The sequence below is a fragment of the Gymnoscopelus braueri genome (assembly GCF_963280865.1).
Source record: "Gymnoscopelus braueri genome assembly, chromosome: 15".
NCBI lineage: Eukaryota > Metazoa > Chordata > Actinopteri > Myctophiformes > Myctophidae > Gymnoscopelus > Gymnoscopelus braueri.
Genome location: NC_137620.1, coordinates 50,305,332 through 50,324,179, shown reverse-complemented (window position 1 = coordinate 50,324,179; position 18,848 = coordinate 50,305,332). Strand labels below are relative to the sequence as shown.

Here is an 18,848-nt window from a genome sequence, read left to right as displayed (position 1 = left end):
CCTGTAACAATTGACGCACCTGTATGTATGTCTGTCTGTTTGTTTTTGAAAAATGTTTTAGCAACCCATATATTTGAACGGAAATGTATATTTTTATCCTGTGCTTAAAAATAAAAAATAAAAAAAATGTTTTGACCATGAGGGGGCCGCCAAGACACTGTGGGCAGCGGGTTGAGTAGCGCTGCACTAAAGGATGTGTAACACTGGTTTCTTTCAAAATTGGCCTGAAAATCCATCAGGAGACCACAAGGGGAGGTAAATGTGTGTGTGTGTGTGTGTGTGTGTGTGTGTGTGTGTGTGTGTGTGTGTGTGTGTGTGTGTGTGTGTGTGTGTGTGTGTGTGTGTGTGTGTGTGTGTGTGTGTGTGTGCGTGCGTAGTAGTGAACACACACCTTGCTTTGTTGCCAGCGTCCATGAGGTCTTGTATATCTGTGAATCCGGTGACAGCCAGCTTGGACAGGTCCTCTACATAAGGACCCAGTATAGGATGCTCTCTGACCCGCAGCCCGGATCTACACTGGACTGGATTCAGCAGATCTCTGACTCGCTCACAGTAGATCTCCATGTAGGACACCTAGAGAGAGAGAGAGAGAGAGAGAGAGACTATAGATTATATGCTATTAGACCAGAGGTTCTGAAACTATGGGTCGTGAGAAAAAGTGGGGTCGCGGGAAGGTGTTGTTAGGGTCGCACATTGGAGACATTTTTTCCCCCCGTTTTTTTTACATAAAGAAACCGGGGGGGGGGGGGGGGGGGCACGACCAACGCAAAGACATGGAAGACGGCCATGAACTGATTTGTACTGCTGATGATTTAGCAGTAATTATGTTGGGGTGGCTTTTAAAAGAGCTGTTTTTGCTACTCCCAGTGGGTAAAATGCATGGAACCAAATGGACCTGTAAGGATCCACCGGTTGGTGCTGGAGGCGTCTCCTGAGTACATTTTATCTGTTGTTATGTGCGAGCAAAGAAAATAAGCCAATCAGCATTTTAGTCAACAAACCGTGTTTAATTCACACGACGTCGCCGTGACAACGCTGCTCTTACAGAGAGCTAGACCTGTAGTTTACTAACCTCACGTCCGTGTGGTCCGGTTTAGAAAGAAAGGAAAAGAAGAATCGTGGTTCCGTTGGTTGGGTACCGGTTGGTGTCACATTGTTTTTGTTCCCCACATAACACGAATAAATTAGTTTAGTCTTACTAGTCAAGCAACGAGCTAGAATAGAGCACCGAAGTCTGAATTTACACATCCTTGGTTTGTCTACCTGGTTCGCAGTTTTCCACCCCCGTTCTGAATCCCATAGACGTGTTTAATATCGTGTCAAATAAGAACTGTGTTCCAAAAATAAACTAATGACCCCGGCGGTTTGACTCTTATGGATATGAAGCATCAACTGACGGTGAGAAAACCATAATGTTACTTCCGCCAAATTAGTTACATTTTCTCCAGAAACAGACTGTATCAAATATAAGTGACTGACTATCATAAACCATACAGAACCTCCTCCCTGACCATATCTATATATATATATACAGAGAACTGCATTAAGAAACTCAGGTGATGCATCAACACTCCCGTTGCTTTGTATTATAGCGACCCCCCGCAAAAGACCTCTGCCCTAACTCGCTCCTCCAAGGGAGCTAGCTCTCTTGGCGTTGCCTGTAACCTTGCTGGTCCAGCCGAGCTGGAGACCAGAGTTCGATTCCAGCTAGATGTGTGAAACATTACAGTATTGATGTATTGCAGCGTTTTGGTTCCACCGAGCTGGAATCGACCCCCCGTTCTCCTCTCAGTAGACCAGGAGGCAACCAGCTGGGGGGGGGGGGGTTCATTTTATAATAAGTATTCATATATATAAGGCCAACAATGTATGTTTTTATTTTAAAGGGCAAGACCACTTTGGTAGAGGTTTGGGTTGTGCAATTACCTTGCCATGATGTAACTCCAAAGGGAGTTACATCATGGCTGGGTTTTCTTCTTAATAAAAATAGCAAAATCAACAGGAAGTTAACATTTGTATTATAAAAACAAACGATACTGGGTTTGGTGATGTTCTATATTGTCTGAATCAGCTTTGTTTGTGTTTGTTTAGGTGCTAAAAGAGTGACTTTGAGGAGTCAATGAGGAGCACATTTTGAATCATCAATTTCTAATCAATGGAGCAATTATTTTAGATTTTGCTCTTTAAGATTCCATTTATTTCCACTTTGAGTGAGGGCTCGCCAAAAAATGTCCCTCATAATATGGGTTCGTGGCATAAAAACGTTTGAGAACCCCTGCTATAGACAGACAGACAGACATACATACCTCTACTGAGTATTGCAGATCAGGGTCTGTGTTCTCCACCGTCCTCTTAAACAGGTCCTCACATAGCTGGAGAGACAGACAGGCAGACAGACAGACAGACAGACAGACAGACAGACAGACAGACAGACAGACAGACAGACAGACAGAGAGAAAAACAGACAGACAGAAGTATTATTGTCAGGTTTGAACAGACATGTCCTCATTGTGCTGTGTGTCATGGTGTCATTCTCAGGTGATGTGTCAGTGATGTATGTCATTCTACAACACAGTCTAGAGGAGAAGCTGTACGACTTACTATTTACAATGTAGGCATTTAAAGGGATATTTCACTTTCAAAAAAACTTTTGCTCATTTTATCGTCTACTCAGGCTTTAGTGAACCCCCCAGACAGTTTATACGTTTCTTGATTCATTATTTAGATATTTGATATTCATTTTATCAGACACGCCCCCTTCCTATACAAACCCATTATAACTTCAAACTTCATTTTTAACCCGTTAGATTCATCAAAAACACCCGTCCTTTTTTCTGGTGACTCACCCTGCCCTCCTAATACGTGAGGGGGCCGTGTTTTTTCGATTACTTTTTTCATTTATTTTTAATATTTTTTGGGGAAAATGAAAAAAATGTAATACATTAAAAAAATAAAATAAAATAAATGAAAAAAGTAGTCGAAAAAACACGGCCCCCTCACGTATTAGGAGGGCAGGGTGAGTCAGCAGAACCAAGGACGGGTGTTTTTGATGAATCTAACGGGTTAAAATGGAGTTTGAAGTTATAATGGGTTTGTATAGGAAGGGGGCGTGTCTGATAAAATGAATATCAAATATCTAAATACTAAATCTAGCAACTTATAAACTGTCTGGGGGGCTCACAAAAGCCTGAATAGACGATAAAATGACCAAAAGTTTTTTTGAAAGTGAAATGTCCCTTTAAACTCTCAGAGTTATGGGGGTCCTTCAAATTAAAAGGTTTGACGACCGCTCATCAAGGAATAAAATCTAAATTCCATTAATAATGGTTAAAGTGCAGCTACAGGCGCCCGGGTGGCTCAGTGGTAAAGTCCCTGCCCACCACCACGGAGGTTGACGGTTCGAATCCACCGTGGTGTGACTGGCTGTGTGGAGCGTCTACAGAGCCTGCTACTAGTGTCGCCAACAGCTGCAACATCTCAACCAGCCTGGCCTGGCATCGGCCCGACTGATGGGCTGGATTCACTCACACATATCCACACGAGAGTGGATCCGTGTTGTCCAACCCTACATCTCTCAAGAACAGATTCAGAGCTGTGCTACTGAATCTGTCGAGAGCCCCGCTCAGAACGTGTGAGCGTTAGCTTACAAGTGGGCGTGCCTTCAGATCAGGAAGCAGGCCGCGCTTTACCCAATCAAATGCAGTGGGCGGGATTTACTGGTCTGCGCTCTCGCTTCCCACTGAAAACAAACCGAAACTCATTTAACAATAGCGTCCTCTGAGCAGACAAAACCACGGAAAGATATTCACATTTTAACTTGTTCTTTCATCATAGAAACAAGTGGGCTTATAACCACAACCATCCATGTTCTCTGGGAGAAGTGGTGTTAGTGTTCCGTGTAGAAATATTGTTAGTGGGAATGAAAACATAGTCGCACCACCGGAAGTGGAGCGCTGAGAGCAGACCAAAACCCCGGTTTCCTTGCGCACGTGTGCTACATTTAGCTCGTCCCAGAGCCAAGTGAAAGAGTAAAAAACAGCAGAGGGAGCTGTTTTTCCTTTTTATTTGGCGATGGGTTCCCAGATTGGTCGAACCCTAACCCCTAACTAGCACTGTCTCTGACTCCCCTTAAAGGAGAGATTCCGGACATTTTAAGTGTTATCTTTGATGTGTCGCTAATCACTCACCATCATTGAAATGGACGTTGACTTATTTCAGAGAGTCCCGTCTCCTGCAGTGTGGCGACCCCCTCCGTTGGCATAATGGGAGCCCGTGTAAGAGTGAAAATCGTCTATTATAACCGATGCAAAGTTAGTATTTTCTCTACTACTGCTCATTGTGGAGTCTAATGATACTCAAACATGCACTTAAAGTCCCCGACATGCTAACGCTAATGCAGAACTAGCTAACGCTGGTTGCTTGTTTCTCTCCCAGAACCTGGCAACTCTGTGTTGGGACTTGGGACTCGGTGTTGGGACTCGGTGTTGGGACTCCACAATGAGCAGTAGTAGAGAAAATACTAACTTTGCATCGGTTATAATAGACGATTTTCACTCTAAAAGGTCCTTACACACCGGGGCGATTTTTTCGTGCGAATAATACGCTTTTTTTAAAAACCTTATAAAGTCAATGCAAGCGTACATGGCGCGAAAAAGCGAAAAAGCGTCTTTTAATTATTCGGAACGAGTCCGAATCTTGCGTACGGTATATTCGCACATTCGCCGGTGTGTAACCGCCTTTACACAGGCTCCCATTATGCCAACGGAGGGGGTCGCCACACTGCAGGAGACGGGACTCTCTGAAATAAGTCAACGTCCATTTCAAGGATGGTGAGTGATTAGCGACACATCAAAGATAACACTTAAAATGTCCGGATGTCTCCTTTAAGAGACAGTGGGGGCAGTAGCATGCCACTCTGATCAACCCTTGGTGGGGTACGCCTGGAGGAGAGTGTCTGTTGCAAGACCCCAAACACCCAGTGACTCCAGGAAACAACACTGATGATGAGGTGAACAAGTTTGTGCATCAGCTGATGTTTTATGAACATATCAGTGGTGCTCAAACTTTAAAGGACCCCCAAAATGATACGTTTTTGGCCGCGGACCCCCATCTCACAAATATGTAGTCCTAGGGACCCCCCAGAAGCAAAGATTTGAGTTAAAAACTTTTCGCTTTAAAATATATACGTATTCAAAGATTCGCACAGATCTTCACGATTTAAAAAAAATAGCAGATCTACAAGCTCACAGCGCGGCACGAAGTGGCGCGCTGTGAGCTTGTAGATCTGCTTTTTTTGAATAGCCAAAGTATAAAATAAAAGCAGCTATAATCTAAAACGACACAGATGCTTTCCTGGTTTTAATGGGTTAAATAGATATACTGTAAACATGTGACACCCTGAGTGTTACGTCAGCAAACCTGAGTGTGCATACAGTGTAGTGTGTGTGTGGTGTGGTGTGTGTAGCAGTGTGTTACCTGTGGTATAATTCCTTCCTGTGCAGCTTCCTGTTTGCCCATCATAGTGTAACTCTTTCCTCCCCCCGTCTGACCGTATGCAAATATACACACATTGTAACCTGGAGAAAATACACACATTTACACACACACACACACACACACACACACACACACACACACACACACAGCTCCAGTCTGAACATGTACAAACACACACACACTATCCTGGGGCGACAGGGCTTTGTCAGTGTCAGCCCCCCCTCCCTTTGGAACCCACCCTCACCTCACATCAAAGCCCCCCCCCCCCACTCTTGCCGTGTTCAAAGCCTCTAAAACCACCTTTTCAGACTTGCTCTCCCTGCCTAACCCAAACCAAACCTCCATTTCTGCTTCTTAGTCTTAGATTATATTGTTTTTAGCCTTTTAACGTTTTTATTTGTGTTGCTCCTAATACATTTGTTTTAACACATTCACTACGATTGACGGATATCTCCGTCATTTAAAAAAAAAATTATGAGAAAAACATCCAGAACCCAAGATAACATCATCCTAAGATTCACTGCTCCATTCACTTCCTGGTTAACTTATTACTTTAAAATCCTGTATCTCGGCTCCTGTGTTTTTCTATGTATTTTGGGCGAAACATGCTATTTTCAACTGGGTATAACAAGAGAACGGGAGGTCACAATGACATTTATTTTTTCACGGAAGCACAGTGATTTACTCAGTGATTAGCAACCATCAGGGGATCCATCATACTGGAGATAAATATTCTGTGGTTCTTGAAAAATTACCGGTAGTCAGAATGCTTAAAAACGCTAGCAGAAGCTACCTTCCAGTATTAGAAAGCCCCTGGCAGTGAATGTGTTAAGCTGTTTTGTAAAGCGACTTTGAGTACTAAGAAAAGCGCTATATAAGTCTGATGTATTATTATTATTATTGTTACTGTGGCGACTAGCGGAGTATCGCCACTCCCGCCCACTGACTGTGTTTTTATCAGTTCATCCACATGTTTGTAGATCATCCTGTGACATTGTCTGTCTCTGGCCGAACACTCGCTGGGCTTTCAATGTCATGAACGAAATGACGTGGTCACTCTCTCTACCTGAGTGTCTGAGCCAGGGCTCTAGACTAAGGGAGTCCCGACATCCCGGGGACATAAAAAATATGTATTTTGGACGCCAATTAATCTCCCCATGGGACGCAGAGGATTGTTTTAGTCAAATGCGCGCATATCAATGTCACTGCGCAAACAAACGGTGCACAAACTCACAGCAGGAGACGCACAGAAAATAAATATGATGTTTACAGAATGCTTAAAAGTTACCTCAGGCAGTGCTGATCATCCTTTACAGGTAGAACTTAGAACTTAGTTATAGCAAACATGTGCTTTTTGAAGAGGTTTAACTTACACAGCAGAAAGAGATGGAGACATATTGTACTGTACTGTCAATCTGAGAAGTGGGAACTGTATCCAACAACTAGTCGAAAAGAGACGATCCACAAGCTGTGGCTGAGATATCAATATTACCGTCCCCGTCTCCTCTCCATGGAAAATATTGCTGCTCTACATAAAGAGTAACGTTATGGATATGATTTGGATTGTGATATTAAAGATAAAATGTTAGACGGAACGCGATGTCATGGCACCAAGCACAGACGTATACTTTAAAAGTGAGCCGTTGTTTTGATTAGAGGACACATTGTTATCAAATTGATCGTTTGTTTGCATATCTGCCAAACCCATTAAAACCGGGAGCTGAGTGAGGACTGGAGGTGCCTGACTGTCCTTTGTTCAGAGTTTGTTGTTTTCTCTCAAAGTGTATCTTCTGTTTCGTGGTTTATTCGGATCGGAGGATTCAGGTTGGTTTTGGGATCCCACTATGAGGACATGTTGGCTTTGTGGATCGTTGTGATCGCCAGGAGTAAACCCTTCAGGGAGCGTGGATTAACCAAGCGAACGCTTATTCTGGCCATGAGTAACTATTGCCGACTAAACAGAGCAGAGGGGTTTCATTTCAAACCTTTATTTATACTGGAAGGACATTCAGGTTGCCCTCATTTTCAGTGTCGTCGAGATACATAGGTTATATAACTAATAATATATTAATATTACAATATACAGTATGATATATAACTATCACAGTATATAATATCATATTCATATTAAAATGTATTTTTTACCTTCGAAAGCGTGTAGTAACATTTCCTCTCCAATGTCTTTGTACACTTGCCTCTGACACGCAAAGCTGGGGTCTTCAGCCTGAAATACATATTAATACATACATGTTACATTCAATGTCTTTATGCCTGTATGGTGTAGAAATTACAAGCACATGATATCATGCATAAAGGATTATTTGTTTAAATAAAATGGAAATGTGTTAATGTTGACATCCTCAATATCAATTTCAACAACTCATCAACTTCATCAAATTTTCTTTGAAATTACAAGCACATAAAGCACTTGATACAATGTATAGCATAATTAAGTCAAATGGCGTATGTACCACACGACACGTGTTGATTTTAACACAAAACTTCAAAATCAACATGAAATTCAACAAATACTTTTGTTTGATATTATATGAAACTTAACTATAACTCATAACTAAACAAACTATCCTAATAATTTGTCAGCCAACCAAAACATTTTTAAGAATGTTGGTGGAATTTAATTTGTCTCTGCCAGTGAACCTCATGACAAGAGTTGTGAGAGGTAAACATGTCGAGCGTTCAGGAATAATAAACCAAACGCAAGGGTGCTTATGTTTGATTTATCCCAGCTCTAGTGTTGTACTGCTCTATTTGCTGCTCAGTGATCTACTCAGGTGTAAAGCCTGCCTACTTTATCCGGTAATTTGCACACACACCGGCACGCAAAAAGACCACTTCCGTATCCGTTCTAGAGCGGATCTGCAACCTGCAAAGTGAACTGAGTCTATGAAGCTATGTATGTAGTGTGCATGCGTGCATGCGTGCGTTGACGGAAAGACAGACAGATGAATGGAGGGTCTGGGCTCAAAATGTACTTTTTCTCTTGGTGCTAATATGGTTGATGCAGTGAGTTCTTCACTACATGAAACTAAGTTTTCATTAGAGGTTACTCATGTGTTCAAAATTAAATTAAATTGCCATTTGGTCTGGAAGAAAGAGTAGTATTATTGCCAGGCAATGCTTGCTTCAAAAGTATTGTTGCCGTGGCAATACTGGGAATAATGACGGCCATGCAATCAATCAAAGTTGGTCTCTCTCTCCGCAGCCGGTGCAGATCACTACTCAACTTGTTAATACTATGAAATAATGTACTTTGTGACACACGGTGACATAAAGCACATAAAGCGCTCAGCAACGCCCTGCTCCATTAGTCAAATGAGAAAACTATCTACAGCAGGCCAAGGACCCCCTAGCTGAGAGACATGAAGCATGGACCCCCCACCTCTACTCCATATTGTATTTGTGTCGCAGATTAAACCTTTTTCATAGATTTCATAGATAGCTTCTTAAAGGGATAGTTCACCCAAAAAAAATATTTTTTTCCATGGACGAGTCACTCCATGGAGACTTGAATTCATGGATATTGTTCAGTTTGTCTCATTCCTAAGACAATTTGATGACCAGGTAGACAGTGGTTCCGGTAGAAGACACAAAGGAGACTCTTTGTGTCTCCTACCGGAACCGCTGCCTATTATTGTGCCCAGTATTGTGTAAATTAATATTAGTTTTTAGTTTTTTTTGCTTGTTTACACCTTTTTCAATTAAATTCATCCTGATGTGTATATTCAGACACTTAACCACCAAAACCCTAAATGTTTTGAGCTTTGGCTCTTGTACTTGGTCTGCTCTTTTTTCCCTCTACACACCAAACTTAAAATAGCTGATCTACAAGCTCACAACGCCTCGCAGCACGAAGCGTTGTGAGCTTTTAGGTCGGCTATTTTCGGCGAATGTTCCCTCAGAATAGCGATTTTAGGGGTTCAAGTGGTTTATGTAAAAAATAAAAAAGGTCCAATCACACAAAGATTTGGCGGCCGCCCCTGTAGTAACTCTGAGGACCCCCTAAGGGTCTGGGACCCCCGGTTGAAGGCCCCTGCTCTAGATCTTAACGCTACTAGCATCAAGTGCTACTTCAGCTCAGAGGGGAAAAGGCGCCAGAAAGACTTTGGTTGGTTTTGGTTCACTAGGATCAGTGTTTCTCAAACTTTTTCATCTCAAGGACCCACAAGATGATGTTTTTGGCCACGGACCCCCAAAGTCAAAATATTTTGTTCCAGGGACCCCCCCGAAGCAAAGATTTGAGTTAAACATGTTCGCTTAAAAAATATATATTCAAAGATTTTCACAATTTTTCAAAAATAGCAGATCTACAAGCTCATAGCGCGGCTCTCGGTGACGCACTATGAGCTTGTAGATCTGCTATTTTTGAATAGCCAAAAGTATAAAATATGGATAGAGTGGTTAAAATTATTGTGAAGCTATATTAACCCCAAAAATTACTTATTTTCTATCAATTGCACACCCTAGGGGCGGCCATAGCTGAGTGGTTAGTGAGCCCGCATAGGGAGCCAGAGGTCCTGGTTGCCCCAGGTACGATTCTAGGCCAGGCCAGCATATGTTTCGATGGAATGAAATTTGTCCCTGAGCAAGACTCTTAACCCCTAATTGCTCACAGGCCCTCATTGGAAACAAGACCGCAAGGACTTTCATGAACGTCCTGTTAACACATTGGGTGCCAGAGGTTTATTAAAATATTATACGTTGAGTGCCAGCATTTCTTCCATCCACTTGCGTTATACATTTCGTGCTGTGAGAAGCCCCGACGCAGAAGTGCATGTAAACAAAGCGTGCGTGCGAGACGGCGGAGGGTCCCGACTAACGCCTGGAACAATAATATTTCCAACGCGACCCTCCATTGCAGCGTGATCGCCGATCGAAAACGGCTCGTTTCCACCACATTAAAAAGAAATGGAGATATTAAGCTTTTAATCAAGGAGATAACATTGAAAACGCCGACCGGAAGGATTTTTGACATGGAGCCAGATCCAGCCTCTTCTTCTCAGAAACTCTTTGGGTGATGTCAAAGTTTCGTTTTAGCGCCCCACGTGGCCCACATGTATAAAAATAGAATTGGGTCAAAAACGGTCCGGACCGTTTTCGGCACTTCTCGTTTGGACCCTCAAAAACGGTCCGGACCGTTTTTGGCATTCAATGTGTTAAAAGGAATTATCCTATGAAGCCTTGAATCCATGGATTCTTTTTTGTTTTTGTGGCATTCCTAAGACAATAATTTGATTCCCGTCTCCTACCGGCTAATGTATCCGGCAGGAGACACAAAGTAGATTATTTGTGTCTCCTACCGGAAATACACACGGTCATCAAATTATTGTCTTAGGAATGCCACAAAAAACAAAATAAATCCATGAAATCAAGGCTTCATGGGGTGTGCAATTGACAGAAAATAAGTCATTTTTTGGGTGAACTCCTCCTTTAAGACCTGGAACGCATCTGTGTCACTTTAGATTTCTTTGGCTCAAGATTTTTTCTTATAGCAGATTTTTTCAAAAATAGCAGATCTACAAGCTCATAGCGCGGCACCGAGTGCCGCGCTATGAGCTTGTAGATCTGCTATTTTTGAAAAAATATTGAAAAAAAAAATGTGTTTTCAAAAAACTGTTAGGATTTAGAAAACATTATTAAGAATCGCCTCAGGTCTTAATGGGGTAACACCCCCCCCCCCCCCAAGGACCCCTGACAAGGTTACATTATATGACAACATAATATAATAATAAAGACCCTGATGTTAGGGAGGAGAGTGTGGAGCAGTGTTGATTTCCTCACTAAAACTATGACCAGTTTGTTTTCGGTGACTACCTTTGTTCACTGATGAAAACTGAATAAAGACTAAGCTATGATGAGTGAAACTATATAATATATTGACCATTTCCTCAACAAATAAAAACTAGACTAACATGTCAGTGAGGGATCTAGTGGAGAAGAGATCCAGTAGAACTAAAAGACAAGTCATTTTATGTTTGGTTGTGCTCGGGTGTTGCGCTCTGAAAATAGCAGATCTACAAGCTCGCGACGTGTTGTGAGCTTGTAGATCGGCTATTTTCAGCATGCAACCAAGTGTGAAATCTGCTATTACGACGCCAAATTATAAATCAACTGTAGTTTTAGTCGACTAATAATCTTATGATATTTAGTCTAAAACTAGACTAACAGTAAAACATTTCAGATGACTAAAATATGACTAAAACTAAATGGAATTTTATTCAAAAGACACTGACTAAAACTACATCAACATTTGCAGTCAAAATCTGTCTGTCTGTCTGTCTGTCTGTCTGTCTGTCTGTCTGTCTGTCTGTCTGTGTGTGTCTGTGTGTGTCTGTGTCTGTGTGTGTGTGTGTGTGTGTGTGTGTGTGTGTGTGTGCGCAGTGTGTGTGTGTGTGTGTGTGTGTGTGTGTGTGTACGTACCGTAGTGTGTGACCAATAGGAGTAGTCGAAGGTGAAGTTCTTGGCTCCATCTTTGGGCTGTTTAGGATTGGTTATGCCTGAAATATGACAATATGATTCAACACATTAGAACTAATAAACTATAATAATAAAATATAAAACGTTCATGATAATACACATCAAAACACATTACAACCAATAAACTATAATAATAAAATATAAAACGTTCATGATAATACACATCAAAACATTAGAACTAATAAACGTTATGATCAAATATAATAATATATAATAATATATATATAATTGATCAGTGGCTCCCAAACTTTTTAGCTCGACACCCAAACTAGAAATGTGATGTCTGTCTCCCAGGGACCCAAACTAGTGAAAATAGTAGATCTACAAGCTCACACCGGAGTGAGTGCTAAAGTGTTTGGTACATGACCCAAGCATGGGCCCAGAGCCAGTGTTTGGGACACACTGTAACAGAATAATAAACACATTTAATCTGCAGTGTGTGATTTGGTTCAGCTCCCAAGGACACACCCATTGTGTGTGTGTGTGTGTGTGTGTGTGTGTGTGTGTGTGTGTGTGTGTGTGTGTGTGTGTGTGTGTGTGTGTGTGTGTGTGTGTGTGTGTGTGTGTGTGTGTGTGAGAGTGTGAGTATAAATATCAGCAGGCTTTGAGGTCATGTGACTGGCACCACAGGCATGTTGGGATTGCCACACACACACACACACACACACACACACACACACACACACACACACACACACAGTATATTTATAGTGTGCGGTGCAACAGAGACGCTGTTTCACACAAACACACTAATCAGTATAAACACAAATAATCACACATTAAGCAGTGGTGGAAAAAGTACTCGCATGTTTTACTTAAGTAAAAGTATCAATACTGCAATATAGAAATACTCTGTTACAAGGAAAAGCCTGGAATTCAAAAAATACAAAAGTATTGGCATCAAAATGTACTTAAAGTACCAAAAGTAAAAGTACTTATTATACAGAATGTCCCATTTAAAGTTTTAAAATGTATAAAAATAGATCTACTAGATCACAATGTGTTGCATCGCCCTCCGGGCTATTTGATTTTAGATCTACAAGCTCATAGCGTGGCACCGAGTGCCGCGCTATGAGCTTGTAGATCTGCTATTTTTGAATAGTCAAAGAAATCTTAAGCTAGCCTGGTTCCAGACCATAGACCCCGCCCACTCTCTGAGTGGACTGCCTCGTTGTAAATGTGAACCTATAGGATTTATTCGGTACAGAAAGTACCGTCCAATGAGAGTCGGAGGTGGAGGTGGGGATCCCTTGTGATTGGTTTAGGGAAATTCTAATCCCCTCCCCCTTGTAATGGCCTACACTGGAGCCAATGTCAGCCTGAAGCTCCACACAGCTTCAGTCTGACAATCAGACTCCATATTATATCAGCTATTTTCAAAAAGCCCAAATAAGCGACCACACTTCAGACACAAGCCCAGAACAAAAGCAACCAACGACTACGAATATTTACACGCGACTTTACAGGAAAACAAGCCCAAAGTCACTTAAAACTAGAAAAAGTGCTCCTCGGAGCACAGGTCTCCGCCAGGTCAGGTACGTTATTGTGGCCTCCTGGTGGCGCTATAACAGGCCAATGTGAAAAGGGTGGCATTTCTTCCTCGGCCTAATGGGAATGTGCGTGTGAAAATTCACGGAAATCGCAAGCTGCGTGCATAGTTTGAGGCTTTTTGTTCAAAACGGACCAATCCTGCAAACTTTGGAAGCCAACCATAGGCAATGAGAAATCGGACATATTTGTGTTGATCACATGACTATAGAGATACTGTGTACCGATTTGCAAGACGTTTGGATAAAATCTGTAGGAGTAATGTAAAAAAAAAAGGGTTTTGCACAAATCGGCCTCCTGGTGGCGCTATAACAGGCCCATGTGAAAAAATTGGGGCAGAGGTTCTGAATTGGCATCCAGGGAGTGTGTGTGCACAGTTTCGGAGCGACCGGGCCAACGGTGCCAGAGATTAGCTGTTCACACACAGACAGGACACACGGACACACGGACACACGGACGTACGGACGGACGGACGGACAGGGGCGAAAACATACTCTCTCGCCATGCCTTTCGGCCTGGCGGAGACAATAAGCAGACCTGGCAACACTGGCAGGCCAGCCGGCCAGCTCTGAGGCATTAATTAGCTCAACAATGCAACAGTGCATGTCGGCCCACTGCCTGTGCCCAAATAAATGACAACTTTTACCAACAGATGAGCAGTCTGTTGTAGTCTGTCTGGTGGAGAGTCACCTGAACATGCAGAAGGGAGGTGTTACATTATAGGTGGGGAAAGCAGGCCTGAAAAGGAGGGTTTTTACATTACAGTCATTTAGCAGACGCTTTCATCCAAAGCCACTTACAATGAGTGCGTTCAACACTTTTTTTTGGGACAGGTTTTGAGGGAGGCTTTGAACAGGGCAAGAGTGGGAGCGTCTTTGATGTGAGGTGGGAGTGAATTCCAAAGGGAGGGGGGGGGGCTGTAACCTGGGCCACGTTTACACGCCAACCATCACAACAGAAAACGACAACAGTTTTGTCGCGTTCACACTTTTTATTCAGTGTTTACAACAGAGACACAACAATTAATTGAAAAGGCTGCAGTGTGCATGCCAGGTGGCTAGGTGGCGCTGTGACGCACGGCCAGAGACATCTGTACACCTTGTGCCAATGAGCAATGGAGGCATGTGTGTGTGTGTGTGTGTGTGTGTGTGTGTGTGTGTGTGTGTGTGTGTGTGTGCGCGCTCCAGCAAGTGTTAAGTGAATGCCAGAAATAGCATAGAAACACGTGTCAAACCCATGAACCAGGGTGTGTGTGTGTGTGTGTGTGTGTGTGTGTGTGTGTGTGTGTGTGTGTGTGTGTGTGTGTGTGTGTGTGTGTGAGAGACAGGGAAACCAGATGTGAAAAGGGATTCCTCCTGAATGGAGAGATCAGATAACTGATACACAATGGAATGGGGGAGAGAGAGAGAGAGAGAGAGAGAGAGAGAGAGAGAGACCGACAGACAGATAGACACAGACAGACAGACAGACAGACAGAGACAGAGACAGACAGACAGACAGACAGACAGACAGACAGACAGACAGACAGACAGACAGACAGACAGACAGACAGACAGACAGACAGACAAATAGACACAGACAGAGACACAGACAGACAGACAGACAGACAGACAGACAGACACAGAGACAGACAGACAGACAGACAGACAGACAGACAGACAGACAGACAGACAGACAGACAGACAGACAGACAGACAGACAGACAGACAGACAGACAGACAGACAGACAGACAGAGACAGAGACAGACAGAGAGGTGTACACATGGTTAAAATAAATGTGATAGTAAAATGTGAGCCAGCCAGGAAAATGTAAAGAAAGAATAATATAAAGACAAAGAGACATGGAGCATCAATTATATATGCTACTATTAGATGAACTGTCTGTCTGTCTGTCTGTCTGTCTGTCTGTCTGTCTGTCTGCCAGTCTGTCTGTCATCCATTCATCTCCTCAGTAGGTTGACTAATAGATCTCACAGACCAGTTGGTATGTGTTCAGGGAGTGAAGAAGCTGATTCTTCTCCATCCATTTAAATGTCACACATGTCCCTGATCCTTTAAGCATAACCCACTGTTAATACTAGATGTCATGAGTGTGTGTTTACATTAAACAGGTTTAACAGCTTCTGGAAGCCCATGAACACACCTATGAACACAATAACCTACTGTACATATCTGCCCTATAGGGAACGGGCTCAGGATGTCAGAGTTCAGATTTTAGCTGACTAGTTGGACGCGCAGTAACGTCAAGCTGTAGTTCTATCTATGCTTCTTGTCTAACAAGCAGCAAGTACTGGTGACCATGGTGTGTAGACTGTGTATATTATCTTCCATCTCTCTTCTATCTCTAACTTGTCCGTCGCTCTCATTTAGCAACGGGACGCAGCTGCTGCGTTGTCCGATGCAATACCAAGTGTTCAGATGTTAAAATGGACTCATTTCCAACATGGAAGCAACACTACGGATGATTAATTATGATTAGTTGCGTGGCAATTTAATTTTATTTTTATGAGCATTAATGACTTCTTATAAAGAACGCACCAGAGAGAGGAACGCACCACGTACTTACCCGGTGGGGCCAGTGAAAAAGAATGCCTTGAAAATAAAAAGTGATCTAATAATTTCACACTGTTTCCCTGTAGTAAATGTGTTTTGTTAAGATCTCTGTGAAATGTAGTACCCCTAGGGTAGATCGCCCTCAGATGGTCATGATGAGCACTGGGGGGGGTGTTAAGGGTTAAGTGTGTTGCTCAGGGGCACTGATAAGACACTTACTACTGGGCGGGCTGGGAGCTGAACCCATGACCTTCTGATCCCTAGATGGCCTCTAGGCCCTTTATGAACTCCCCGCGCGCCACACCTGTGTCTGTCTGTGTGTGTGTGTGTGTGTGTGTGTGTGTGTGTGTGTGTGTGTGTGTGTGTGTGTGTGTGTGTGTGTGTGTGTGTGTGTGTGTGTGTGTGGTCAGGTGAGAACACATGGAATAAAGCTAAGAACATGGCCTGGTAGACCTGGTTGCTTTGTTTCTCTCGCAAAATCTGGCAACAGCGTTGATGTGACATCCTTTCATCTCTATGCCCACAGAGTGGAGGACAAAGTAAGAACAGCACTGTGTAGTGCAGCGGGTTCTCAAACTGTTTTATACCACCACCCCATATTGTGAGGGATTTTTTGGGGGTGAGTTAGTTAGTTCGGTGATGACGACCTCACTTTTCCCCCTTTTTTTTTTTTTTTTTTACAGTTTCTTGATTTAAAAAAAAATGTCAACTTTTTTTGGGTTACCAATGTGCGACCCCAACAGCACCTTCCCTCGACCTCACTTTGGGTTGCGACCCATAGTTTGAGAACCCCTGGTGTAGTGTAAATGTTACAGGGAAATTGGCATTCCAGGGAAATTGAAAGGGGTACGCTTGTTTTCACCGCCCCTCAGGCAATTCTGTAGAATCAACGCTAGAGGGCAATGCAAGCCAGACATGAGCCCCACACCACACACGCACCACGCATGCACAAACGAGCACGCACACACGCATGCGCACGCACGCGCACACACACACACACACACACACACACACACACACATTCCATGCAGTTGAAGCACAAGGGGCGGGCCTGGCGGGCTGTGTTAGTGCAGTGAGTGGCACTTGGGGCAAACGCAGTCCCCGCAACATCATTTACGATTCTGTGCCTATCGGTACATAACTCGGACGGCGCTTAAGTCGACTAGCAGACCATCGGCCGGTCGTAGCGGGCACTCGCGCCTGGAGGCGCTCGGGCGCGACTCCTTGGCCTCAAGGTCTGCTAAGTCGGCGCGCCTCCGTCATGGTCCAAAACTATACTTTATCAGCGAAAAAAAAGTAGTCCGCGGTTGTTTGAAAAAGTAATGTCCCAAGCGGGAGTCAAACCCCGGCTCCCAGTGGTAGTGGGTGGGGAGTCCAATGATTATCGAAGTGCGCCACTGAGGCTTGTACTAGTGGTGTAAAGTAACAAAGTAGATTTACTCAAGTACAATTTTGAGGTATTCGTACTTTACTTGAGTATTTCTCTCATATTATCCATTTTATTTTCAGCGTTCCCCTAGCGTAGCTTCCTGGTTGCTATATTGTTGTTGTGGTCGTCGTCCTCGCATCAAAGCCCCGCCTCACAGCACCGCCCCGCCCCAAACTAGTTCCCCTGTCAATTTCCCTGGAATGCCAATTTCCCTGTGACATAAACACCAGAGGTGTATACTGTGTTCAGGACAATAAACTCCTTGTTATCTGGTATCTAATCAGACAGACAGGATGTCTGCTACTAACACTGTCATTAAGGACACTTATATCAGATCTACAGATCTACCTGACAGGGGGTGAACAGGTAGACTGTGTTCCAATGTCCTAGACATGAACATGAGGGAGATAGATGAAAGGATGATGTCACCGTGTGTGTGTGTGTGTGTGTGTGTGTGTGTGTGTGTGTGTGTGTGTGTGTGTGTGTGTGTGTGTGTGTGTGTGTGTGTGTGTGTGTGTGTGTGTGTGTGTGTGTGTGTGCGCGCGCGCGCGTGTGTGTGTATTTTATCAGTACAACCATTAAAACCTATCATAATCATTTAAAGTTTGTATCATGATCTGACAATCAGTCAGTGTTGGTTCATTACCGACAGCCTGCTGCTGTGCGCTGCAGTTATAGATCAGCCTATTCGTCGTACAATGGCGTCACGCCTTGAAAATATCAGAGCTACAAGCTCACAACACGTCGCAAGGCGCCGTGCAGTGAGCTTGTATGTCTGCTATTTTCGATACTCAGCAACACGTCATACGGCTAATACACTGTATAATACGTGGATATTATACAAGCGCAGCACAGTGACTGTATGTCTGCAATGGATAAAGTGGTGGAAGGTGGTGACAAACACACATTGCCTACATTGCAGGCAAGTAATCAACCTCCCTTTGCGCCCTCATTCATGATGACATAATGAACATTAACAAAACCACACACGCATTCAAGGTTGAATGAGAAGTAAAGCCCAAAACATATATTAATGTGTTTATACTGCGCGTTCCCTCACGGCCACTTCATTCAGTTATTTTTTGGCAAGCGACATCTCTGCATTATCCACTAATTCTACAACCGGGGACCTGCTCCCCAGAGTTTCTTTTATTTCCCACGTCGCAGGTCCATGGACCCCCAACTGCGGCTCAATACTGTGACTGCGGACCGGGCCTCTCCATGGAGCACGACCGTGGATTTCTACTACATTACACTATACCACTACACTATACTGTATATTATCTTTACATTCTTTTATTATACCATTATATACTGCATACACACT

At 43.3% G+C, this 18,848-nt stretch overlaps 1 protein-coding gene across 1 annotated transcript in view; it reads right to left on the bottom strand.

Annotated features, from left to right (window-relative positions):
- The window catches only part of LOC308102289 (kinesin-like protein KIF1C), an 85,115-nt gene that overhangs the window by 55,108 nt on the left and 11,159 nt on the right, over nt 1-18,848 (bottom strand). Inside the window, exons 3-7 of the mRNA XM_080451934.1 lie at nt 11,935-12,011; nt 7,642-7,720; nt 5,476-5,576; nt 2,307-2,372; nt 392-573 (exon numbers count right to left, since the gene is read on the bottom strand). Of these exons, the coding sequence (XP_080308060.1) occupies nt 392-573; nt 2,307-2,372; nt 5,476-5,576; nt 7,642-7,720; nt 11,935-12,011 (505 nt within the window). The remainder of the gene's footprint in view (nt 1-391; nt 574-2,306; nt 2,373-5,475; nt 5,577-7,641; nt 7,721-11,934; nt 12,012-18,848) is intronic.